Here is a 26,127-nt window from a genome sequence, read left to right as displayed (position 1 = left end):
ATCCAATTTTAATCAAATCATGTTTTTATAGCCCCTCCCCTTCCAGTGGATTGGACGTCTATCGCCGTCAATGGCAACCAATGAGTACCCTGTAGGGAAAAAATAACATTTGTGCATAAAAAAGTTCAATAGTATTCATTAAAATTGATCCAAAACGACAGCTCTTTAAAAAAATGTATTTCAGAAGCACCCGCTCTTATTTTGTAATGCTTCAAATGGTTTTATTTCACATTAGGCAGAGGGATAATTAACTTCTAACCTCTAACATGATTAGATTACAACTTTTATACGATTTGTGTGCAATTGTGGGTCATAAAGTTTAACGGCGTCTCGGGAAGCGGTGAGAATGAAAGTCATTTTAGGAAATAAATCATTTAAAATACTATACGCTACAATACTACTTTGTGTGGATAGCCACATCCTCCAATCAAAAATATTTCCGACTTGGGATGGTCGCACTGCCATTGCAAATGGAATTGGACGCCTAAAATATGCCCATTAATACCCACACGAAATGAATTGCAAAAAAAAAAGGGGGGGTCGCGGGGGGTGCTGGAGCCTATCCCAGCCGACTTGGGGCCAGAGGCGTGGGACACCGTGTTGGCCAGCCAATCGCAGGGCACGTGGAGACGGACAGCCAATCATCGCTAGGGGCAATTTAGAGCTTCCAATAATGAATAATTATAATAACTAGTAAATAAATAATAAATAGGCGGCACGGTGGAAGAGTGGTTACCTCGTTGGCCTCACAGCTTGGGGTTCTGGGTTCAAATCCAGGTCGATTCCACCCGTGTGGAGTTTGCATGTTCTCCCCGGACCTGCGTGGGTTTTCTTCGGGTACTCCGGTTTCCTCCCACATTCCAAAAAACATGCTAGCTGAGCTAATTTCATGCTAATTTGCTTCTAATTATGAGTGATTGGTTGTCTGTGTCCTCATGGCCTGCGATTGACTAAAAAAAATGCTAACCTGTTAGCTACCCCTGAATTAGCATGTAAAAATCTGTGATAATGCGACCTGAAATGGTAGGAAAGTGATTTCCAAGTGACATCCATCATCACATTTCCTTTCGACAACCTAAATCTCTCCGAACACTTTCGCCGGCGCTCGTCCTTCACGCCGTGGGAACGCCGCGACATCAAAGAGGCGCGCCGGCCCTACAAAGACGCACTTATCGACGATAAACTTTGCCGCCGACAGTTTACCGAAACATTACACGGACTATCGGGGGCGATTACGGGCTGATTTTTGTAATCATTAACGCGGGTGGCGAGATAGCATGACCTCATCGCGTTTGCTATTTTAGCTAGCACGCGTTGCTAGCTTAAATTCTCGCTTTTCGCTAACGGGTTTCATTCTCCAAGTCAAGCTGTTGAAACATTGAAACATTCAAAAGGGTGCTGAAGCACCCCCCAACCCCCCCCCCCCCCTAAAAAAATCCCCCCGACCAGGGCTGCAGCACATCGGCCAATCATCTGTGATAAATGAAGCGGTCGCATAAAATGAGCTTCCTGTGTAGTGACAAGCGCTAATTAGGCTAATTCCAGTGCAGTTATAGGCAGGCAATAAATCAGATTGTTTTTTTGTCAGACTTTGACTTCAAAATAAAAGTCATCTCAGTGCGGAGATAAAGATAATACGCTTTTTTATCGTTTATTAAACGCAGACTGAGATTGGTCGGAGATAAAGTAGAGCTTAGTCATGCGCTAACTCAGATTTAAGTTTGTTTGTTTTTTTGGGTTAAAGAGACGTTGTTTATTCACTTGAAATGTTAAGTGGTGCATTCAAGGGAAGTAGGAAAAAAGAGAATTCCGCTATGGTGATGCCATGAGCAAAGAAAGCCGCTTTTAGCTATTCAGTAATTTGGAGTAAAATTATGGAGCGGTCAACATAATAAATAAGTATTTATCAGAATAAAAAATAATATAAGTAGTAGTCTATGTTGACTACTACTTATTTATTATGTTGAGTACTTATTTATTACTTATTTATTTTATTATTATCGATTTTTTATCTGTTCATTTGTTTTTTATTTGTGCACTTTCCTAATTATTTATATTGTTGACTACTAATTTATTACGTATTTATTGATTATTTTTTATTATCCATCGTCGTTATCTATTGATAATTTATTTGTGCACTTCATGGTGAAGCTTTAAATCTAATCTTGTATAATGACAATAAAAGCATTCAATTTAATTCAACCAATTAAATATATAGTATTCATGGTCAAACCTTTCTTTTGCACCTAATTTGTGATTTTAATGCACTTTTACAACTAAAATGCTGACATGAAATAATATGACGTATAGTATGAGCCTAAGAGTCGACATTTTGCCACAAAAAAAACATTAATACTCGATTGGGGGGAAAAAAAGGGAGAATCCATAATGCGAACAAAAACATTAGATCACCTCAATTGGGGAATTCCAACAATATCTATTTTTTTTTACTGCAGCTCTCCTGTTTATTTTTTTTCCACTACAGAAACAAAAGCTTCTTTTCAAGATCCTCCCGCACGGCTTGCGTTTTACAAGCATTTAATGAGTCCTTCTATCTAACTGCCTGTTTTACTACGGCGCTGACAAGGGCCCCATTGTGTGCCGACTTGGGAGATAGCTTATCGCTAACAACAAAGCATCATTACTTTCACCTCGCTATCTCTTTACGGAGCATTAACCGACCACTTACAAGAAATTCTGCGCCAAGTAGTAACTCTACGCCGACTTCCACCTTGGAAAATATCTTTTTGCTGAATATAATTTCCTTTTTCAATATTAACATTGAGTTTTAAATATTATTATATAAGCAATCGGACTATTTTGGAATTTTGGTTCAGATTCATTTCATTGGGAAAACGTTCGCTCGAGTTACGAAAAGCTCGACATACGATCTCAGTCTCGGAACCGATTAAGCTCGTATCTCGAGGTACCACTGTAATATATAAACAAAGAGCTAAGCTATGTGGGAGGGGTAGTTTTCCACCAAGGCCCACGGCGACCAGGAATCAAATTCAATTCTGTCAAAGTCTTTTAAGCAAATTAATGTGTTTTTATGTCGCGCAAAGTAGCAGCCGCGTTTCCGCCCGGAAACAGTCAATTTTCCCAAACTGTGCAGGAATGGATTTGTCACTTGACATTGTCAATAGATTGATGGAGCCGGCCCTCTTTCGATTTGTAAATTTAGGACGCGCTGGCAGGTGTAAATCATCGTGTATTTTCCCGCGTCGAGATTGATCAAAATGTCGCCGGCGGCGTGACAAAGCGCGTTGAGACGAGGCGGTTCAGGCGTCCTTGAAATGGCGGCGGAAGAGCGACAAAACACGCAACTTTAGCTCATACGAATAAACTTGCATGCTTTTGGATCAAATCGGCCGTGTAATGGGTTCGCTTTCACCTGCTGGGCATTAACGTTGGTGGTCACATGATTAAGTCGAGCGCGGGACGGTTTTCAGCTAACTTTTCCTCGGGTCCTCCTCTTTCTTTGTCTGGGTGTCTGTCACAGAGCCCATTTATCAGGCCAGTTAACCTCTGGTGGCAAGTAGTAATCCTCCGCAGGTGACGACTAGAGGGGGGATACAGCCACTTGCTGTAATTGAATCGCACCCCCCCACCTCCACCGAGCCAAACGGGGCTGCAGAAGCGACGGTTCTTTTGCGGCTAGCATCACATAGGTACGCCGTCGGCTAGCATCAGATAGGTACGCCGGCGGCTAGCATCAGATAGGTACGCCGGCGGCTCGCATCACATAGGTACGCTAGCGTCTAGCAAGACATAGGTACGCTAGCGGATAGCATGACATAGGTACGCTAGCATAACATAGGTACGCTAGCATAACATAGGTACAACAGCGGATAGTGTAACATAGGTACGCCAGCAGCTAGCGTAACATAGGTACGTCAGCAGCTAGCATAACATAGATAGGCCAGCGGCTAGCATAACATAGGTACAACAGCGGCTAGTGTAAAATAGGTACGCCAGGGGCTAGCATAACATAGGTACGCTAGATGCTAGCATTACATAGGTACGCTAGTGGCTAGCATTATATAGGTACGCGAGCGGCTAGCATAACATACACAATCTTAGTGTCATGCTAGCGCCGAGGATCAGTGTGGATTTTCACATTGTTTTTCACCACAAAAAATGTAGGTTCATAAAAATGTGAAAATCCACATTCTTGCTACTAGGACTCTGCAGCGAAGTAAAAGAATGAGGGAGCGCGATGCTAACGTTCATTAGCATGTGAATGGATTTTTCCTTTGTAAATTAACATTAAGCTAGCTGTGTTTGACAGACTGCAAAGTGTCTTTTATAGTATGACATTTGTTTACGTTACTGCACGTGGGTTTTGTTTTAGACACTTCAGCCACGTTAAAACCAAAAATTAGGAATATATTCGACTTCCAATTTCCCAAAATTAGTCAGATTAAAAAAAAAGTGAATGCCTGCATTTGTTTGCACTTTGACTTCGAGGTACAATAAAAGCCAGGCTCAAATAAAACAATACAAAAGAAGATGGTCGTTAATCTTGAAACGGCCTTCCTGGATCGGGTTCACTTTGAGTTAATAGTGCGCTAAATGTTTGCTTTTCCACGACTGTTTAACTCATCAACATACAGTGCGCTGATGATTTTTTTTTTTTATCTTTGAAGGGTGAACCTTTGAGTTGTTAATCCTAACGACGCCACTCGCCGCCTTAATGTTGACTCCGAACCCATGCGTCATTCCTTCGCCTGCTTTAAAGTGCATTAAGTGGCATTAATGCGGGTATTGTGTTTGCTGTGGTGTGAAGGCGTGCGCTGGATTTGTTGGCCCGGCGCTCCGGGTTCAAAAGGGGGTGAAAGAGACGGGTTCATCTGTCTACCTGCCATCTTCAAAGACCGTCGCTTCATCAATGGAAGGTCAAGGCGGGCTGCTTTTCGTCACTGAGCCGCCGGCGGCGGCGGCGCCTTGCGTGGATGATCCGCTACCTGAAAAACTAGATTCGACATTTTCAATAAAGATGTGCTCGTTTTTCCTTAATGAAGGGAAAAAAATTCAAGTCATAATTGTGGGAAATTTAAAAATAGGGCAACTTTAGCCATGTGGAAATTGCACCCAAGGATGAATCTAGCTTTTTCCATGTTCGTAATTTACCCGTGTGTATTGACTTTATATACTGTCCCCAAAAATAGGAAAAATTTTGCGGAAAATTTTGGAAATATTTGACCACAATTTGGACTTGGTACCAAAAAATTTGTTATTAAAAAAAAGCTTTTAAAATTAGTAAACACATCAAGATATATTAACTCATGTTGTTTAATACTTAGTCTCTTTATTACTATGTCAATTTTCTTCAACAGCCTGGAAAATTACTTTTTTTCATAAATACTATATCTTATTGTACATAAATTACATTTTTTAGTATTTAAGATGACGCCGCACTTAAAAATCCGAAATTGAAGACGGATTTAAATTTTAAAAAGGCATATAAAAAGTCCGGTTGCCATGATTCAGCCTTTTATTTGATTTTACTGACCTGGCAACCTCGGTGTCACCGCATCCAATTGGCATAATTGAGCCAAGTCACATTACAAAAAAAACAAAGATTCTAAGGAACAACAAAAACAACAACAAAAAGTTTAAAAAAAGTTGAAATTCCTTTTTTTAGTATTTAAGATGACGCCTCACATAAAAATCCAAAATTGAAGACGCGATTAAATAAAAAAAAGGCATGTAAAAAGTCCGGTTGACATGATTCAGCCTTTTCCTGACCTGGCAACCTCAGTGTCACCGCATCCAATTGCCATAATTGAGCCAGGTCACATGACAAAAAAAAGCCATAATAATCAATGCATGCGGATAAAAAAACAGCTCCCGCTTATTACTTTTGTCCTTCTCTGCCGCCCCCCCCCCAAAAAAGCGCATCATTTTAGTCTCCGGGGGGCGCCGTTCATCCCGAATAAAACATTTGACACCTTGACGGCGGGGGGGAGGAGACAGACCTCGACGGACGAGATGCGACAACATCGGCGTGACACAACTGTCGCGGCCCTATTTCAGGAAAATTAAACGACCTTACGGTAAAGCGTTGACGAGAGGGGGCGGGGCCTCTTCCGCAGATGGGACTTTTCCTCCGCCCCCCCCTTTTTGATGTGGTAATGGATGCAAATTGATGAAGACACTTCGCTCATGAAGTGTCAAGCTGACTGGTCGGCTTTATAAACACGCCTCCTCGTCCATCAATCAATAAGCCCCGCCCACAAGATGTCCGACTCCCACTTGTTTAATCAGCTAATTTACTTTTGGCCATTAATGACTACGCCACTACAGGATTAAATTGTCATCGGGGGCGCTTAATCAGTGCTGATGAACTGCTCATTAAGCTATTAGCCTACTTTAGCGCGCCGGCGCTCGGCCAAAGGCGAGAAGACGGCGTTAAAAAATATATCTGCCGGGTCGCGCTTTGCTTTGGATTGGACGAACAAGGAATGGGAAAAAAGGGGCGGTGTTTGATAGTTTCAATTCTACTTTGCCAAAATTAATATTTTTTGAAAATAACTCCTTCAAAATAATATATATTTTTTGTATCTTGAAAATCAACACCTTGCAGTTTCATGCATGTCAAGACTAATTTATGCGCATATAAGCCGCACCCTTGATTCAGTCATCATTTTTTGAGCGAGAAATACGGCTTATATGCGAGAAATTACGGTACTTGAAATCAACAGAAAATGAGCCGTAAATGGCCGACACTAAACAGGAAGTGACCTGAGAATTTCACCTACACTGAGAAGACTGGATGCTAACGCTTTTGTTTCAACGACATTGACAGCCCTAAACGCCCAACGCAGTCCAAGCGGATTGGACGACTGGCGCCAACGAGTTTATCGATACGTTCGGACCGGGAAATCTTGCTAGCGACCTGTCGGTTGTTTTCCTGGGCCTATTTTTCCCAAAATAAATAGATTGTGGGCGTAAATTTATTGTGGTCGGCACGGTGGTTTAGCGCGTCGGGCTAACAGTGGGGGGACCTGGGTTCAAATCCAGGTTCTGACCTTTCTGTGTGGAGTTTGCATGTTCTGCCTGGGGCTTTGTGGGTTATCTCCAGGTACTCCGGTTTCCTCCCACATTTCCAAAAATATGCATGCTAGGCTAATTGGAGGCTAAATGGTCCCTAGGTATGACTGTGATTGGTTGTTTGTCTCCTCGTGCCCCGCAATTGGCGGCCCACCTATTCGGGGTGTCCCCCGCCTCTAACCCGGAGACATCTGGGATTGTCTCCAGCACCCCCCGCGTCCCTGATGAGGATAAAGCGGTTCAGAAACGGAGCTAATGAGCTAAACCACCTGTCGAAGTGGCGGCCGGGGGGCCAAATCTGGCCCACCGCATCATTTTGTGTGGCCCGGGAAAGTAAATCATGAGTGCCGACTTTCTGTTTTAGGATAACATTTAAATGAAGAGTATAGATGTATATTAAATTTCATGATTTTCCTTCTTTTAAATTAATAATTGTAATTTTTAATCCATTTTTCTGTGTTTTAGTTCAAAAATCATTTTGTAAAATTTAAAATATTTAAAAAAAAGCTAAAATAAACATTGTTTTAGATCTATAAAAAACTGAATATTCAGGGCTTTTAATCCAGTTCTTTTAATCCATTTAATTAAAAAAAAAATCTAAATATTATATCTAAAATGGTCCATGGCCTGAGTCTGACACCCCTGAGCTAAACAGATTGTTAGCGATAGCCTTTCGGGAAACAAAGTGGCGTCCCCGTTTGCAAGACTTATCGTCCGGGTCCATTCCGTCTAATCACTTGGCAAAACATTCTGCCGTCAAAATAAAGCAAGGAGGAATAAATAAACAAAGTGCCGTCACCTTTGCAGATGAAATTACCCGAAAAGCTGTTACAAATCAATATAATCAATGCAATCAGCTAACTGACAAAGGCAATCTCCTGCCAGTAAGTCAAATAGCCCCAGTGGACATATTTCACCGGACCAGCGCAATAATTGGCCCCCGGGGGGGGGACGCCTTTTCTACACTTAATTAAATTAGCCGGCTCGACGGACGGGGGGCGGCTTTTCCGATCTGGCCCCCCGCCAGTAATTAAGGCGATACCTTTCCTGATTACGCCGATCGCCCTCGGTCGACTCGTCGTACGTTTTAACCCAAACGGATTCATGAGCCGAGGGGAAAAGGTCTGCGGGGAAAAAAATCAGAACATAACGCCGTCGATAAATCAGGGGGGGATGTAATGGCTATATTTCTTCCTTTTTTTTTTTTACTTCGGTCAACAATGAAATGGACCCGAGCGACAGTTTTTGGAGTTTCGGAAATCACAGAATTTATCAAGGGTCGTCTACGTTGCATATTTTGGAACCCGAGTCCGAGTCGGACTACGGATCTGTCCGTTCCCGATCAGCTCAAGTCATTTTACCAACCGCTTATCCACAAAAGGGTGGTGGAGGGGGTGCCGGAGCCTATCCTGGCATACTACGAGGACAACCTGAATCGGTGAGCGGCCAATCGCAGGGCAGGAGGAGAGTAACAACCAATCAGACTCATTCCTAGGGACAATCTGTCTCAGTCTGTAGAAGGTCCCCATCTTGTGGACTTCCTGTGTGTGGCTCCAGTTTTTTTTAACTAGGTCTACAATGTCTTCTGTGTCTGTCTTGCTACTGCAAACAAGAAATTTCCCGAATACGGATGAAATAAAGTTTTAATCTAATCTAATTTAGCCTCAAATTAGCCTAGCATGCATGTTTTGGGGATGTGGGAGGAAAGCGGAGTACCCGGGGAAATCCCACGCAGGCCTGGGGAAAACATGCAAACTACACACAGGACCTGGGATCAAACCCTTGATCGTTCCAGTGTTCATTCGCGACTCCCAGTCCAATTGGATTGGACATCTAGCGCCGTCAATGGCACTGAAAGATGAGCTTCTACAGCCCGTTGAAGCGAATTGGACATCTTTTATGGTCAATATAGGGCGAGAGTGTTTGGCATGTCGGCCTCACAGTACTGGGGTCCTGGGTTCGAATCCAGGTCTGTCAATATGTGCAGTTTGCATGTTTTGCCTGTGGGGTTTTTCTCCGGGTACTCCGGTTTCCTCCCACATCCCAAAAACATGCATGCTAGGCTAATTGGATGCTAAATTGTCCCTAGGTATGATTGTGATTGGTTGTTTGTCTCCTCGTGCCCTGTGATTGGCTGTCCCTCGCCTCTGGCTCAAAGTCAGCTGGGATAGGCTCCAGCACCCTCTGCAACCCTTGTGAGGATAAGATAAGATAAAGGAATGAATGAATGTGGTCAATATGTTAATTTTACATCACTTCCTGGTCATTTTAGGGTACTTACAGGTCACTTCCTGTAAATTTTAGATCACGTCCCACCGAGTGTCCAATCCGAGCCTCTGAAAACGACGTGATTGGGCCCCATTTCCAATCAGGCGGCTGGATCGGTGACAAGCCTATTGCAAAATATCGAAGATTAGATTCGGCGGAAACGTAAACGTCGGAAAACAAACGGAACGTTCCGGGAAAGTGACACGCGTGTCGTCGTGGTGATTTAAAGAGAGCGTCTCGGCACCGACCCATAATGCTTCGCTAATTAAATACCCCGCTAATTGATTTACGGTAAATCAATAAACCCGCAGCGATGGTTTACGGCGTCACAGTTGGGCGAATGAAATACAAAGTTCGATTGAGCCAATCGTGTGACAAATCCAATTGGAACAACAAAGCTTGACCTTGTGTTGGATGACATCATCATGTGTGTGTGTGTTCGTGGTAAATAAGGCATAAGGGCAATATTATTATTTGGAGTAGAATCATTTGTAATATTTGTCAATAAAAAAAGGACGCTTTTTTTCATGGTTTGTCATTTGTGTGTCAAAATTTAATCTTGCCGGGTCATAAATCTGAGGGGCATTTCATTTTCGTGGGGGCGAAAACAAATGTAAACAGGGGGAGTCATAAAAGGGCACTATTCATTCAAGATGGAAGCCATTAGACAAAAATGCAGTGGCAAGATTTATCTTGCCAGGTAATAATTTGATAAAATGACATTTTTGGTTTTGTTTATATGCGAGCTCCGTTTTCAGGGAATGTTTTGTTATTGTAAGTCCACCGATACTGTACAGAAGATAAGTTTATTGAAAGAAAATACAAAATATAGAGACTTTTAGTAATTACTCCATACGCAAAAATAATGTCGCCGGATTTTTTTAATTTTGTACCATAATATGGGTGGCAATTTATGAATATACTCCTCTAAAACTTTAAAAAAAAATGTTTTAAAAAATGTTTGTACAATTCGGCCTGGGTTTACAGTCAGTGCTAATGTAGCATAATAGCTTAGTTCATGCGCTAACCACTTAGGCTAGCAAAAGACAAGTTGGCTAGCCTGTTTTTTAGTTTTCGCATCTTTTAGCAAAGCTAACATCTTTATTAACGCCTGTGTCGTGCTAATGTAGCACATTAGCTTAGCTCATGCACTAATCACTTAGGCTAGTAAAATACACAAGTTGTTTAGCTAACTTGCTTTTTCATTTTCCTACTTTTAGCAAAGCCAACATCTCTATAGATGCTTGTGTCGTACTAATGTAGCGCATTAGCTTAGCTTATGCGCTAATCACTTAGGCTAGCAAAAAAGTCGGCTAGCTAACCTGCTTTTTCCAGTTTCCCTCCTTTTAGCAAAGCTAACATCTTTATGGATGCACATGTCATGCTAATGTAGCACATTAGCTTAGCTCATGTGCTAATCACTTAGGTTAGCAAAAGACAAGTTGGCAGGCTAACCTGCTTTTTAGTTTTCCCTCCTTTTAGCAAAGCTAACATCTTTATAGATGCTCATGTTGTGCTAATGTGGCACATTAGCTTAGCTCATGCACTAATCACTTAGGCTAGCAAAGGAAACAAGTCAGCTGGCTAACCTGCTTTTTCCAGTTTTTCCTCCTTTTAGCAAAGCTAACATCGTTATAGACGCTCATGTCGTACTAATGTAACACATTAGCTTAGCTCGTGCGCTAATCACTTAGGTTAGCAAAGCTAACATCTTTATAGACACATGTCAATATCAGGATTAATAAAATTTCTAACTAATCACTGCTGGTTTTACCGTTTAACATGTTTAATTCTCCACCATTTAAAAGTAAGCGCCGTCTAGCGAAAAAAAATGACAGCCTAGTGAGCACGCTTAACAATAAATAACACAAATAAATAAAAATAACAAACCGTTCTTTTTCTGTACCATTTATTCATATATTTCTCTGCGTAAACAGCAAGTATTTCCCCATTTTTTGGAATAATATACAAGAGAAAACCTCTTATTGTTAATTTTCCAACAACAACACCCATTTTTAACATTACTGGATAATTTAAAGTGAACCAAAGTATTATTTTCATTGAAGTAATTACCAGTATTTTCATTCACAGACAGTCTAGTTGTCACTGCAAATAATTAGCGATTTAAAAAAATAACGATAACATTGTCTATTAAAAGTGACTAAGAGATGCAATGAATTGAGCCCTGAGACAACAAAAGTGTTTACATATTAAATATGAACTACATTTCATAACTAGGGTGATATTAGTTAAACTATCGTGGTAAATACAAAAATGAAGCTTAAAATACAGTTGCAACTTGCAAGAATATTATACTATTCAAATAACTTCTATTTGAAGTGTGGAAAATTGTGGTGCTGCAGCGCCACTCTGTGGACACATGCGGAATAAACTAAAGCTGCAGAAAAATAGCGGTGACGTCTATTCAAATGATGTCAATTGCTTCCAGTCCAGGTCACAAATGTGTTTGGGGATAAAAAATAAAAATAAATCGGGACATCCCAATTGTTTACCTACCTTATATACACGTGCAAACACCAAAACTAACCAAAAAATAAACATTTTTAAAAAGTGACGTCATCGAATGTTTTCCCTTTGATGCGAAAGGTCCGGTAAAATGATAATAAAAATAAAAATTAAAATTAAAAAAAGAATTGGTCCCCTTGGCTGAAATTGTCACAAAAACGGTCTTATTTTATTTTTTAAATTTTATTTACATTTTAAGACGACTGACTTTTGCAGTCCTGTTTCAATGCAAAACACATCGTCTTATATTCGGGCCAAGACGGTATTTTTCAGATAATTTCTGACATGTCCTTTTACAAAATGTGTTTTTGAACAACTCTGGGAAGTAAATAAAATATATTTTGAGATAATTTTTGGCCTGTTGGTGGGGTAATTTTTACGAAATGTGTTTTTTTTCACAACTGGAAATTTGTATTTCGAGTGCAAAAGGCACATAATGACAGTTTGAAAAAAAAACGCAAAAAGACGATAAAAAGCAAGGTCAATCTTCGCTAGGGTCGTTTAACATAAACCTACCTCTGTTTTATGAGCGGGGGTGACGCAGCAAAGTGTGTTTGTGCCTTCATGCTTGTCAAATAATGGGTTTCCTTTTCCTGCAAAAGTCCCTTCACACCATATTGGTTTGGGTATTTGGGCTGCAACTTTGCAGGTCTTGGACCTGCTCCAGAACCCAGCTGACGTTGGGCCTTTCCTGGATGTTGGACACCATTATGGAGCTCAGCAGCAGCTGCAGTCCCTCCGAGTAACTGACACGACAGACAAAAGGAGAATGAATGAGTGATAAATCAAACTCGTATCTCAAAGAAACTGCTCATAAGAACATCATGGGCATTTTTTCAGTGTTTTTTTCCCCGTTAAGTCAGTGCGAATGGCGGAGCGATCGCTAATACGAGAAGAGTATATACTAGTTCTCGTTGGCAAGTGGTCGTGCGTTATCCTATTGTGAGGACATTTGTGCGCATCATTTTGGGAATATTTTGAAGGGAAGACAAAAGCAAACAACCCTCGATAGGTTGCATCTGAAAGTCAGGGTGGAGGCGAGGCAAATAGAGCGAAGAAAGGTATCAAAATGAAAACCAAATTAGAATTCAGTTTAGTGTAAAGTTAGATAAAACTTATTTTTGAGTGTGTCTGCATCGTAATCCAAGTTCGTTTAAATTTGTTTATGTTATGTTACGAGCGTGTTGCCATGCAAAAAGTCTCCCTGTCCGCGCCATCCGTCTAATTTTAGTACTATTAAACACATTTTAGTCTTTTGGTCGCCCGGAAGGTAAGTGATAATTACCATTGAAATCATTGCTCAAATTCCCTAAATACAAACTGTGAATGACTATTTAGTCATACTTAATGCCCTAGTAATTATTAGGCTAAAGAAAAGCTCCAAATTTCCTGGACTTTTATTGTTTTTTTGTTGGAGAACTTGCTAAGACCTCGAAGGACGTAGCTTCTTAAAGGGACAACGCATGTACATACAAACTCTTCTTCTACACTCATACGTCGGCTCAGTGAAACTGCTCATGGCCATTGTTGGCTTATATTGATGCGTAGACCGTTTTGTTTTACCTTGTTTTGTCGCCGGTCTTTTGGTCGCCGGTCTTTTGGTCGCCGGTCTTTTGGTCGCCGGTCTTTTGGTCGCCCGTTGTCGCGGTCGGGGCGACCAAAAGACCGGCGACCAATCGACCGCACACGCTATTAAACCACTAGTTATTTGTTACTTTGTTAAAAGATGGCGAATTAGAACAAATCTAAATGTTTTTCCAATCGAATATCCTGTTTGTGGTGTTTTTTCAGAGGGTTGGAACGAATTAATTTGTTTAGAGTTCATTTCTATGGGAAACGTTCATTTGAGTTACGAGTAAATCGACATACGAGCTCAGTCCTGGAACGCATTAAGCTCGTATCTCGAGGTACCTCTGTACTTCTACACATGCCATTTGCTCAATACATAACGATATCGACTCCTAAGGACGAAATGCCCTTTGTTAGGATATGTCCCGTCATATGGTAAATGACTACAGGCACACCTGCAAGGCTGCGGGATGACGAGCGGGTTCTGGACTGCCAAGGCCACACTGTCGCCTCTCTGAAAGATCAGGTCGTAGGGTCCCTCCAGTACCATCATGCAGTATAAGACGCAGCCCAGTGACTGGATGAGCAAACGGGAAGCCAACATTTACTCTAGGCCACATGTGTCAAAGTGGCGGCCCAGGGGCCAAATCTGGCCCACCGTATCATTTTGTGTGGCCCGGGAAAGTAAATCATGAGTGCCGACTTTCTGTTTTAGGATCAAATTCAAATGAAGAGTATAGATCAGGGGTCGGGAACCTTTTTGACAGAGAGAGCCATAAATAATTCAAATTTTCTAATGTTATTTCTTGAGAGCCATTATCAGAATTGAAAAGTAAAAATACATGAAGTGGTTTTTTTTGTCATTTCACCACTTTTAAAGTACAAAAAGTCTGAATTCTTTTGACAACATTGTTATGCTGTTGCTAATAAATCAGTATCAATGATATCATGCATGCAGAAGAGTAATAAAAAACAAAATTATGATTAAAGTGGTGGTAGAGGTAGTATCAACGCCACAGTGACGCTCATATTAGTGCGTTCGGGACTCAGCTCTCTCACCAGTGATTTCCATATTTTACCTCACAGTTTAGTGGAGAGCCGTATGCACCCATGGAAAGAGCCACATATGGCTCCCGAGCCATAGGTTCCCTACCCCTGGTATAGATGCATATTAAATTTCCTGATTTTCCCCCTTTTAAATCAATCATTGTCATTTTTTAATCCATTTTTGTCTGTGTTTTTAGTTCAAAAATCCTTTTGTAAAATCTAAAAATATATTTAAAAAAAAAAGTAAAATAAACATTGTTTTAGATCTATAAAAAACAGAATATTCAGGGCTTTTAATCCAGTTTTTTAAATCAATGTATTAAAAAAAAAATCTAAATGTTATATCTAAAATGGTCCGGCCCACATGAGATCTGGTCACCATGAATGTGGCCCACCAACCAAACTGGGTTGGACACCCCTGCTCTAGGCTATCTTTTCACGGATGCCAACGGTTAGCCACGGTAGCCGAGCGCTCACCCAGATATCAGTGCGCTCGTCAATAACGCAGTAGCTCTCCACATTGAAGAGCTCCGGGGCTCGATAAGAGATGGTGCATCTCTGGGCAGCCCAGTCTTGCACGGTCATTGCTTCTCTGGATCCTCGCACCTGAAAAGGACACCCAGATTATTAAAAATAAATAAATAAAATTCCCATAAAGGCACCTGAAAAGTGTACAAGACCCTCATCCAATGTTCTGTAGTTTTTCATGTGTCTGGGCATACCGACAACCTCCCTGTGCACACTGAGGACCAGTGTGAGCAACATCATAATTGCTCGATATGTCTACATACCTGTCAACTTATACGTTTTTCCCGTATTTTTTACGTTTTTTGATCATTTCAAATTGTGTACACTTTTGTAAGCGATTTTTTTTGTACGTTTTTTTTGTAAAACCGATCCTGTTTTACGCATTTGGGCTCAAATCCGGATCGACTTACCAAAATGTAATCGTCGACTGCTAATACTGTCCGCCTTTTCACTATATACATATAGCACGTCAGCAAGCAATGTACCCAGACAGTAAAGCTGTCAGCGTCATTCAGCGACATCCACAGAATTTTGAATTTAGTGCACCGACTGTTGGCGTGACCGGACGTTTGGTCGCCGGACGTTTGGTCGCCGGACGTTTGGTCGCCAGACGTTTGGTCGCCAGACGTTTGGTCGCCAGACGTTTGGTCGCTCGGGTGAATATAATTTGAGAGCTGGTTTCAACAGTGGATATTTAGATATTAAACTCTCTCATGAATATAATTTTGAGAGCTGGTTTCAACAGTAAATTCTGTCATGTTGTCAAACGTCTGGCGACCAAACGTCCGAGTACCACTGATTAGGCACCCCGTCCACTATTAGACTTTTAAGTGCGCCCTATGTGAGTAAATATGTGCCGCGTTGCATTTGTATGTTTTTTTATTTATATATTTATTTATTTGAATTATTTTAATCGCTTAATAAGGGGAATTGCAATCATGGAAAAGTACAACTCAGGGTGGCCCGGTGGTTGAGTGGTTAGCGTGTCTGCCTTACAGTGGGGGACCTGGGTTCAAATCCAGTTTCGGACCGTTCCGTGTGGAGTTTGCATGTTCTCCCCGGGCCTGCGTGGGTTTTCTCCCGGTACTCCGGTTTCCTCTAACATTCCAAAGACATGCATGGTAGGCTGATTGGACACTCTAAATTGCCCCTAGCTAGGATTGATTGGTTGTGTTTGTCTCCTTGTACCCTGTGATTGGCTGGCCACCAATTCAGGGTGTCCCCCACCTCTGGCCCAGAGACAGCTGGAATTGGCTCCAGCACCCCCCGCGGCCCTAATTAGGATAAAGCGCTTCAGAAAATGAAATGAAACGAGAGACTACCGAGTAAACACTATTGAACAAGTTACTAGCTCAACCAGTTTATCAAGATGCGTCATGGGTTTTCCGGCAATATCTTAGCGCAATATAAATGATAGAGTTGGTGAGTTAATGAAGAATTCGGTCAAATATTCCCCTGGGTCAAAGTGTCTCACCTCAATGCGGGCTCTGTTCATAGAGCCCAGGTCCATCAGGACGGGGATGTCGTCCTCATTTAGCAGCACATTTGTAGGTTTGAGATCCCTGACAAAACATATTTTCCCTATTAGCATTCATAACTCTTTAAATACAAGATTACAGAGCAACCTTAATCGATTTGACAGAAGTTTAAGCAGTTATGGGCTTGTAACTATGTGAAAAAAAATCTTACCGGTGAGCATAACCTTTATCATGAATGGTCTTGAGTCCCGAACAGATCCCTCGGAGGATTTTTAAAATCTGTCTTTCGGGCATGTAGGTGCCCTTTTCTCGAAGCTTTTCAAGAACCGACCATAGACTGCCCTTCTGTTTTGTTTGAACACAAACGAAAAGAGCTTAACGTACGGTTATTATATGGAGAGGGAAATAAATAAATAAAAAAGAAGCTTACTCTGATGTAAGGTAAGAGCAGCCAGGCTTCGCTCTTTCCATTACGCTCCACAAAGGTGTGCGCTACAAGGCTAAGAATGTTCGGGTGATTGAACATCTGGTGCATTTCCATTTCCGTCTGGGCGTCCTGGCGACCTTCGCGGTCGTGACACAGAATTTTCTTCAAGGCATAGAAGTGACCATCCTTCACCCCCTCGACGAGATCCACGTAGCTGAAACCACTGCGCAAGAGCAAAAAATACACATTTACAACCCCCCAAAAAAACCATATACATGCATACAATATGTGTTATCTTACCCTTCGTCAAGTTGTTGCAAAAAGTAGTACTTTTTGTTATCGATGGTGATGGAACCACGAGAACAGATGCACATAGTCTGCCCCATTTTGACTGGGACATTCTATTATTTACGAATTAGCCTGTGAAAATAAAAATTAAAGCTGATTACGAAGTGGGGGGAAAACACAATTTATTCATAGCATTTTACTCAAGGCTAAGGTATACTTGAAATAGCTTCACTGCACTAAACCATAGGTTAATATTTGCATTTAACGCCTAAATGGTTCATTAAAAATATTACACGTGTATATTTACAGGTGTAAAATGTGATTGGAAGCAAAATTCTCTTCGCATTAAACATATTAACATTACATAAAAATGGACTAACGTTGTCAAAACACCCATATTTGAGTCGTTTGTAGTTATTAGTTATCCAGGAAAGTTTGAAATAATGCGTAATTGTGAAGCAAAGACGCGTACCTGTTAGCACCACCGGGGTTTGACTGTAGAAATCCTATTTTCAAGTAGATGTCTGATGCGCGCTGTCAACCAACGAGGTGTAACGTTCCTTTTTGTCGGCCATTTTGCGTCAGAGACTTTTGATAAATACTACACAATATCGATGTAGTGATAAATTACTACACTTTCAAACCAAATTTCTACGTTTTTTAATACCAAGAGTGTGAGTACCTTTCGCCACTTACCTCCGTAGTAAGACATCTTACTACTAGTTAGTAGACTAGGTGGCGCTATATGACCTCAAATCGAAACTAAAAAGCCTGGAAGAAGAAAAAGAAACTGCAGACGCTCTATCAAAATGGCGAACCACGAACGCAGTCGAAGAACCTACCGCGACGACGGAGGTGATATTTGTGCTAATTTACTTATTGTACCCTAACTCCAACATGCTTTCTTACTTAGAATTTGTCTATATTATCGTTTCCCACAATCCCGAATCCGTTAGTAAATTCGTAACTACGTCACGTATCTACCCCTTCTTGCTAACATGTTAGGTGTTATTTAGCAAAGATACCCTAGCAATTAAAATTGGTTTTTCAAAATAAAAATTAATATCTTGTTATCTAGGTAATTGTGCATTTACACGATAGTTTAGCCGTTGCTTAAATGTATAAAAAAATAGCTTCGCTCAACGAGATTGTGTCCATGTCAGGTTAGGCATTGTACGCATGCGCTAAATTTGGTGGCTACAAACGTCGCCGTGCAGTTTTGTGTGTTGTTCTAAAACCGTTGTTCACCTTGGTGAGTTGTCTCGCCTCAAGCAGGGCCGCTGGAGGAGGGAGGCAGAGTGAAAACTAAGCCTGTCTCTTGTAGCACGGTGGGCCGAGGATCGAGCAAACTCAAACGCACGTCCCAGCATTTTTCGTCCGAGGAGGAGGACGAAACCCCGGCGGAAAGCCCACCCGCGCCCCGCAAGGCCTCCAAAATAGCCTTCGGCCTGGGCAGCAGCAGCAGCAACGCCGCCGGGAAAAAGGCCAATCCCATATCTATCAAGCTCGGAGCGAGCATGAGTGTAAGGGTTCGTCTTTGGTCTTGTTTTTTGTTTTGTAGGGGGAGTTGGGTCAAATTAATTCCCTTGTGTTACCCCTAGAAACCCAAAGAACCTGTGCCAACGGCTCCTCCAAAAAAGGTCGGGATGGCGTCGGTTTTCAACGAGGATGATGATGTAAGTATGGGGAAATTGTCCAAAGTGATGTAATAAAATGGAAATGCAGTAATCCCTCAAATAGCGTGGTTAATGTAGACATGACCACGATAATCGAAAAATCCTGAAGTAGGATCACCCCTATTATAACTACCTTTTTTCCCCTAGTAGCAAGAGTGGCTTCCGCTTAGGAGTTTCGGGGTGGATTTTCACATTTTCATGAACTTTAAAAAAGATAATAATTAATAGCAGAAAAAAATCGCGATAAGTGAAGTCGCGATAATCGAGGGAAGACTGTATCTGGTAGGGGTGACTTGTTATTCGTTTGGGGGCTTTTTTGGGTCACTTTCATGGAAGTCATTGGTATTGATGGCACTTGATGTCCAATCTGTTTTGACTGGGGGGAGCGAATAAATATTTTGATGTTAGTATATTGAAAAAAGGTGCAAGTATGACCGAGCGTAGTAAAATAAGTTACAGTAGGTGATTGTCATGCAAAATTTTCAGGTAATCTCTTACAGTACTGTTTACAAAATGCATTGTTTGTTTATGTAATGACAATGAAACTTTAGCCAGTTCACACATTTGCTCAAACAACTATAGAAGAACAATGCAGTGATGTAAATGAGCTCATGTATTAAATGTTTTACCTTGTAGAGCGAGCCCGAGGAGATGCCACCAGAAGCGAAAATGAGGATGAAGAACATAGGCAGGTAAGCTCTTAACCCAGATGTCCGTCAATAACACTCAAACACAATCTTATTCTTTTTGGGTGGGACTCTACTGACTTTTCTGGAAAAAATACGACCATCTTGTTACAATTGCTTCCTCACGACAATTATTATGATTATTTTTTAGGGAGACGCCTACCTCGGCAGGACCGAATTCCTTCAACAAGGGCAAGCAGGGCTTCTCCGATCATCAAAAACTTTGGGAGCGGAAGCTGAAGGTACAAGAAGATAAAGAGTGAAGCAAAGCAAACCCCGTTTTTTTTTCCCCCCAATCATCGCTTCTTCAGACATCTGAATTCTCCACAGTCTTCAAATATTAAAGCTGGGAAGCGTACTTGAAACCTTTTTGGGATTCTCGGTTAACAACGTTGCCGCTGCGTGCTGTCAAATGTGTCAAGTTGGCCGCACGTCATTTAGAACGGCCAATAAGAAAGGTTCACGGCACCCTTTTTTTTCCGTTTCTCCATATTTGTAGCTAGTGAAGCATACGTTGCAGATGTGCGTGTACATAGAAGTGGGATTGAGTTTTCGTTTTGTTTGTTATAACTGTAGTAGATTGCAGATTATACTTAAATAGAGGAAAAAAAAGAATTTTCATATTCAAGCCTCAATGTAAACATTTCGTTTTGTCACTCATAAATACCGTATTTTCCGGACTGTAATGCGCGCTGAAGGTTGAACTGGATTATAAATAATTCAATGTTATGCATGATTTATGGCCAAGTCATTGAAATGCATTGTGGGATTACTTTAGCAACAAAAAAGCCCTTCAAAACAGTTGAACGGTTGCCAAAACCACAGCATTTCTGCCTCGTTGCACTCACTCCCACGCGCAACTGTGCTAACGCTAACTAAAGCAGCCTTTAGCTTAGCAAGCTACTACGTCACAGCATGTCAGCTGAACAATGACTACTTTGTCTACTTTTTTTTTTTCAATTTCCTACAATGTGTGCAGCTTTTTACCCACGGTTTTGGCTAATACCAACTGTCCAGTTAGCTTAGCTCCAGTCAAAACTGGCTGTTTTGCTTTACCATTTCAGAGTTATTCTTTCCAGTATAATGCTTTCATTTTTATTCCTTTTAATTCTGGTTGTGACATCACAACCAGTAAATGAAAGGATTAAAATGAAAACAAAACTGATTTAAATTAAACAGCTCATTATAATACTGCCTTTGTTTAATCTCCATTTTGTCAGTACTGTAAGAATTCAAGGCTTCATAATCAACAGCTAAGAGCGCCCCCTGGTGGCCGGTTGTGCAAAGATTATCTGGATAATGATTTACAAGATGTCAAATTGTGCATTGTAACTTTGTAGACGTCGCCAGAGTGTGGGAAATTAGCGCGATTTATAATCCGGAAACTACGGTATGGTCATTGGTCAAGTCAAGGTTTTCTTCTTTATGGAAATATTTTCTCAGAAAAAGTTGTGTCAACTTTGCATCCAACTCACTGTAGTAGGTACTTTAGTCTTTACGCGCTTTGTGAAAATAAATGTTTGTCTTACCAACCGCCCAAAAACTGCAATATTGCTAACATTTGAGCATAGAAATAACCCATTAACAGAGAGCCTATTCAATAAGAGTTTCACAATTTGTTAACTCACATGACACGCTAAAAAATGTTTGAATGGACAGTCCAATAAACATTTTGGAAAATATGCTTGAATTTTTTTGTGCACAAGCAAACGGGAAACCAACGAACAAAATTTGATAAAGAAATTTTAGGCTAATTTTACAGTGCTATTCAAACTAAGAAAACGTGGTTGACAATAGGCTAGCAGCTAGCCTGTCGTTTTTTTGGCTAGGGGTATTGCATGAGGTCATTGATTTTTACTCTAATTTGGACAATGTCGGCGGGCCGGATTAAAAAGCCTAACGGGCTGTATGTGGCCCGCGGGCCGTAGTTTGCCCATGTCTGAGCTAGTCCATGGTTTTCTAGCTAGCCCATCGTTTTCTAGCGAGCTACTAGCTAGAAAAGACTCTTTGGGATCACTCCCTGTTACATAAATGACCCAAACGTACCATGATGGAACAGAACTTTGTCCCAGTAGACGATTGGGACGGCTGTAAAACATGAAAGCCTCAGCTGGGGCCCCCGGCAGCTAAAAATGGAAGGAAAACAAAACAGCACAAATCATTAAAAAAGGCCAAACGTCCATGAAAACTAAATTTGTTTTTAATTCACCATTTTAATCTGAAAAAAAATCAGTTTTGTACACACCTTGTTTAAACATCGTAAATACTCAATGCGTGTAAGTGCGCGTGACCCGGTTCATTTTCTAAATACTTTGGCGGCACTGAAGTCTAAAACAAATAGTTTGGGAATGAGAAATGTCCTCCAAAAAGAGGACCCACCCAGACACACACACACAAGTGCACACACACACAAGCGCACACACTTTTAGGATAACATTTGTTCTTTGTCAGTGAGGTCAACTTAACAAAAGGAAATAAATCAGATCTGATCTTGGCCTTCACTCGCATGATTTATGCAAGGCTCATAAATGAACCTGAATAATCATAACAATACCGTTGTCAGAAAATATAAACAGTGTGCATCACAAGCGTTATTTTTTTGGAGAAATTGGCATATTTTTGCATGCAAGTCACCTGATTTGGAGAATCTGTCGATACCACGTCTTGATCCGAAATCTGAAAAATATATTGTGGAAGAATAATTTGTTATTCAAATGTCAGCTGTGCAGCAGAGAATAAGATTTCATGCAAATTATTGGTTCCCATAAATAAACTTCTATGAAAAATAGTGCACTGTGATAAATTGTGCTCTAATATGGAATTGTATTGCCTTTTATGTGCTATCTTTCTCCTGCAAAATTGGTTTAAGTATTATAAAGATATCATATGAAATAGTGTTAATGTATTTTTATCAGTGGCGTGGCGTCAGGGCCTTCAAGGCCTTCTCTGCTGGCCTAAGAAATATCTGAATCATATATTATATTTTGTCCATGAATACTTATGAAATAATAATTCCAAATTGTCTGTTAGCTTCGATGATGTATCCCTATGCCTGCGAAATGGCCTTGGTGTTACCAAATCGAATTCTGATTGGTTAAAGCAACAGTCTTATCGACGCTTGTTTAATGCAGCAGAGCCTGCAGAACTGATCGTGAAGGCCTTGAGGCAGATTTATGACCCTGGCAACAAATAATGGCTGAAATGTGATTGGTTAAATGCTTCAATATGAAAACACACATCTGGAAGCAGTGCAACCAGGGGGAAAGGAAGCTAACAGACAATTTGGAATTATTACATAAGTATTGATGGACAAAATATATTATATGATTCAGATATTTCTTAGGCCAGCAGAGAAGGCCTTGAAGGCCCTGATGGCCCGCCACTGGGAAACATAAATATACAGTATTAAGTGGACCGTATTTTCCGGACTATAAGTCTATTTTTTTTTCATAGATTGGCTGGGCCTATGACTATTTTTTTTCTTTTTTTTTCTCTGACAGCCTTGTTAGAATATTTTTAGGGCTACGGTTATCTAAAAAAATGTTATGTTAACAGATTCCTATTTAGGATTTTGTTCTTCATTGAACTATTTTTACTTGGTAAGTCGACAAATGGCGTCAGAATTGACTCACTTGGGACTTTTCTCATTTCGTTTCTGGTAATGAGATTAACGAGAGACAGAAGCAACTGCGGTGGCTGACTCATAAACACAGAAAACACACACACACAGACACACACACACTTTTGGATCTTTTGAAATAGAAAAGACAAAGAAGTCCCATGATAAACGAGACGAGGTCCCACTTGGATAAATCATCATTTTTGCCGGCTTGTAAACAATTTAGTTCAGCTTTACACTTTGGATGGAGTTGGAATTGAAAAAAAAGAAGGAATTTTCTCTTGTCAAATAAAGTGGAACCAGATTGAATTAAATGCCTTTTCTTGGTGATGGACAAAAGAAATAAAAGTAAAACGGTGTTTTGATGAAGCGCAGACGGATCAATCCTATGATGTCACCCAGGTTGAAGGCCAAGGGTGTCCAAACTACGGTCCGGGGGGCGCTGCGATAAAAATGTAATTGAATATATTCAGCAACATTGGCTAGTGAAATAATCTAAATCAGGGGTGCCAAACTTGGGTTGGTTCACGGGCCGCATTAACATCAACTCAATTTCATGTGGGGCGGACCATTTTAGATATAATATTTAGATTTATTTTTTTAATAAATGGATTAAAAGAACTGAATTAAAAGTCCTGAACATTCAGTTTCTTCTAGATCTAAAACAATCTTTATTTTAGCTTTTTTTAAATATATTTTTAGATTTTACAAAATGATTTTTGAACTAAAAACCAAAGAAAAAATGGATTAAAAAATGACAATGATTGATTTAAAAAAGGGGAAATCAGGAAATGTAATGTACATCTATCATCATTTGAATTTGATCCTAAAATAGAAACTCATGATTTACTTTCTCGGGCCGCACAAAATGAGGCGGCGGGCCAGATTTGGCCCCCGGGCCGCCACTTTGACACCATGATGTAAACAGTTTTTTTTACAGAAATAAAATAATAGTGTGGTAAATTGCACTATCGGGGAGGGGGAATTTTTTTCCGTTTTGCAAGATCCTTACATATTTGGATTATTCATCGTCAATGGCACTCAAAGAGTTAATAATTGACTTACTCGGTACACACACACACACACTTACGACATATTATATATTTCATATATACTATGTGATTGCAACCCCTGCATCTCTTGTGAGGATAAGGGATTCAGAAAATGAATGATGAATATATCCTATATATTATATACACATATATTACGTACCAATGTGATTTTCAAGTTGGAATGAGTTCATGTTGTTGCGGATGTTGTTCACCAGTCGTGAGTCATTTTCCAAAAAGGCAGGAAATGACATGTGCCAAGCATTTTCCTCCTCCAGTCCAAAGGCCAACTTTCAGGGGAGGCTTCAAAAAAAAGGAAGAAGGAATACACTCAATTAAGAAGCCATCAGTCATCGCATGCTGAAGGGAAAACCCCTAGAATTCTTGTGAAATCCAATTTGCGATAAGCGACGAGGGATCCAAATGGGAGCCGTGAGAAGCAACTCATCAAAGCAAGCCTATTTTCACATCTTTCCACATTTTTCATCATTGATAAACAATGATGTACAAGTTCAAATCATGTCAATTTGCATTTGCAGTCAATCATTTAGCCTTTACGTGATGAACAACGTAACCCTAACCCCAGTCAAAAGTTGGCATGAATGTGCCCCCATCCAAACTTAGTTCTAAGAAAACATGGCTGACGATAGGCTAGCAGCTAGCATATCATTTTCTAGCTAGCCGCTTGCTAAATAAACGATAGGCCAGCAGTTTGCCTGTCGTTTTCTAGCTAGCCGCTAGTTGTTAGACGTTAAGTTTTAGCACTAACCTATCGTTTACCAGCTAGAAGATAGCTATCATATCATTTTCTAGCTAGCGGCTAGCAAGTATATCATTTTCTAGCTAGTGGATAGCCTGAAAACGATATCCTAGCAGCTTGCCTATCGTTTTCTAGCTAGCCGCTAGCAAGTATATCATTTTCTAGCTAGCGGCTAGCCTGAAAACGATAGCCTAGAAGCTTGCCTATCGTTTTCTAGCTAGCATCATTTTCTAGCTAGCGGCTAGCCTGAAAACGATAGCGTAGCAGCTTGCCTATCGTTTTCTAGCTAGACGTTAGCTAGCATATTTTCTAGCTAGCCTGAAAACGATGGCCTAGCAGCTTGCCTATCGTTTTCTAGCTAGCCGCTCGCTAAATAAACGATAGGCCAGCAGCTAGCCTGTCGTTTACTAGCTAGCAGCTCGCTACATAAACAATAGGCCAGCAGATAGCCTATCGTTTACTAGCTAGCCGCTAGCTAGAAAACACTGTTTGGGATAACTCCCTGTCCCATAGATGACCCGATGAGCATATCAAACGGCATCCACCGTGAGAACCAACTCGCTAAAAAGCAACGGCAGCGAGCCCGTACTGTCATATTTCCACATTTGTCATCATAGATATGAGTTTAAGTCATGTCAATTTGCTGTCAATCATTTAGCCGTGTGAGCTTTAAAAGCTCCATTAGAGAATTTTGCTAAGATATGACCTTCCAGCTTCATGTCACAATGCAACCAAAACACAGTGACGCAAATGCCAGAGTTCCCAACAAAGAGGAATCTCGGGGTCGTGTTTACATTCAGCCGACAATGTTTACCTCGTGACGCGAGGATTTAAAAGCGCCGTGCGGGAATATGAGATTTGCGTGTTCCTCTTGGCCCAAAAAGTTGGCGGAAAATGCCAAAGATTTCCCAGCCGCAAACTTCTCAAAGGCCCATTGTGGCCATTTGCCCGGGGCCAAACAGCTGTTTTGCGGCCTCCGGGGACGAGAGAAGACGAGGGGCATGACGGCGGGAAAACAAAATGGAGTCCAAGAGAGAGAGAGAGAGGGAGAACTCCACGCTTGTTAGATTGGGTCAGGGGCCGGACATGGGAGAGAGTGGGCGGGCCCAATTGAACAATTAACGTGGACACTGCGCGGGAATGCGGGTTT

At 40.9% G+C, this 26,127-nt stretch overlaps 2 protein-coding genes and 1 long non-coding RNA gene across 6 annotated transcripts; 1 reads left to right on the top strand and 2 right to left on the bottom strand.

The window, feature by feature from the left end:
• Positions 1–1,742: 1,742 nt before the first annotated feature.
• stk16 (serine/threonine kinase 16) lies at positions 1,743–17,785 on the bottom strand. Of its 4 annotated transcripts, XR_013306071.1 has the most exons (10): positions 17,660–17,785; positions 17,200–17,319; positions 16,903–17,122; positions 16,684–16,817; positions 16,469–16,556; positions 14,944–15,072; positions 13,875–13,996; positions 12,367–12,596; positions 9,338–9,449; positions 1,743–4,975 (listed from the first exon to the last, which is right to left on the bottom strand). XR_013306071.1 is itself a non-coding variant. In XM_077625427.1 (8 exons), exons 2-8 carry the CDS (start codon positions 17,283–17,285, stop codon positions 12,458–12,460), a joined length of 918 nt encoding a protein of 305 aa, XP_077481553.1. In that variant the 5' UTR covers positions 17,286–17,319; positions 17,660–17,785; the 3' UTR covers positions 11,217–12,457. The 4 variants fall into 4 exon arrangements, 2 of the variants coding, with proteins under 2 accessions (XP_077481553.1, XP_077481565.1); XR_013306075.1 differs by lacking the exon at positions 9,338–9,449; XM_077625427.1 differs by lacking the exons at positions 1,743–4,975; positions 9,338–9,449 and having other exon boundaries at positions 11,217–12,596.
• Positions 17,786–17,933: 148 nt separating this feature from the next.
• Positions 17,934–21,082, top strand: pcnp (PEST proteolytic signal containing nuclear protein). The gene is made up of 5 exons (XM_077625529.1): positions 17,934–18,042; positions 18,463–18,710; positions 18,789–18,863; positions 19,500–19,555; positions 19,701–21,082. Exons 1-5 carry the CDS (start codon positions 17,997–17,999, stop codon positions 19,810–19,812), a joined length of 537 nt encoding a protein of 178 aa, XP_077481655.1. The 5' UTR covers positions 17,934–17,996; the 3' UTR covers positions 19,813–21,082.
• Positions 21,083–22,161: 1,079 nt separating this feature from the next.
• Positions 22,162–25,992, bottom strand: LOC144092598 (uncharacterized). The gene is made up of 3 exons (XR_013306093.1): positions 25,792–25,992; positions 24,381–24,520; positions 22,162–22,225 (listed from the first exon to the last, which is right to left on the bottom strand). It is a non-coding gene; the product is annotated as an uncharacterized LOC144092598 (long non-coding RNA).
• Between the last annotated feature and the right edge of the window lie 135 nt (positions 25,993–26,127).

The sequence above is a fragment of the Stigmatopora argus genome, chromosome 2, assembly GCF_051989625.1.
Source record: "Stigmatopora argus isolate UIUO_Sarg chromosome 2, RoL_Sarg_1.0, whole genome shotgun sequence".
Classification (NCBI taxonomy): Eukaryota; Metazoa; Chordata; class Actinopteri; order Syngnathiformes; family Syngnathidae; genus Stigmatopora; species Stigmatopora argus.
The sequence above is the reverse complement of the archived record's forward strand: the minus strand, read 5'-3'. Positions and strand labels throughout refer to the sequence as shown.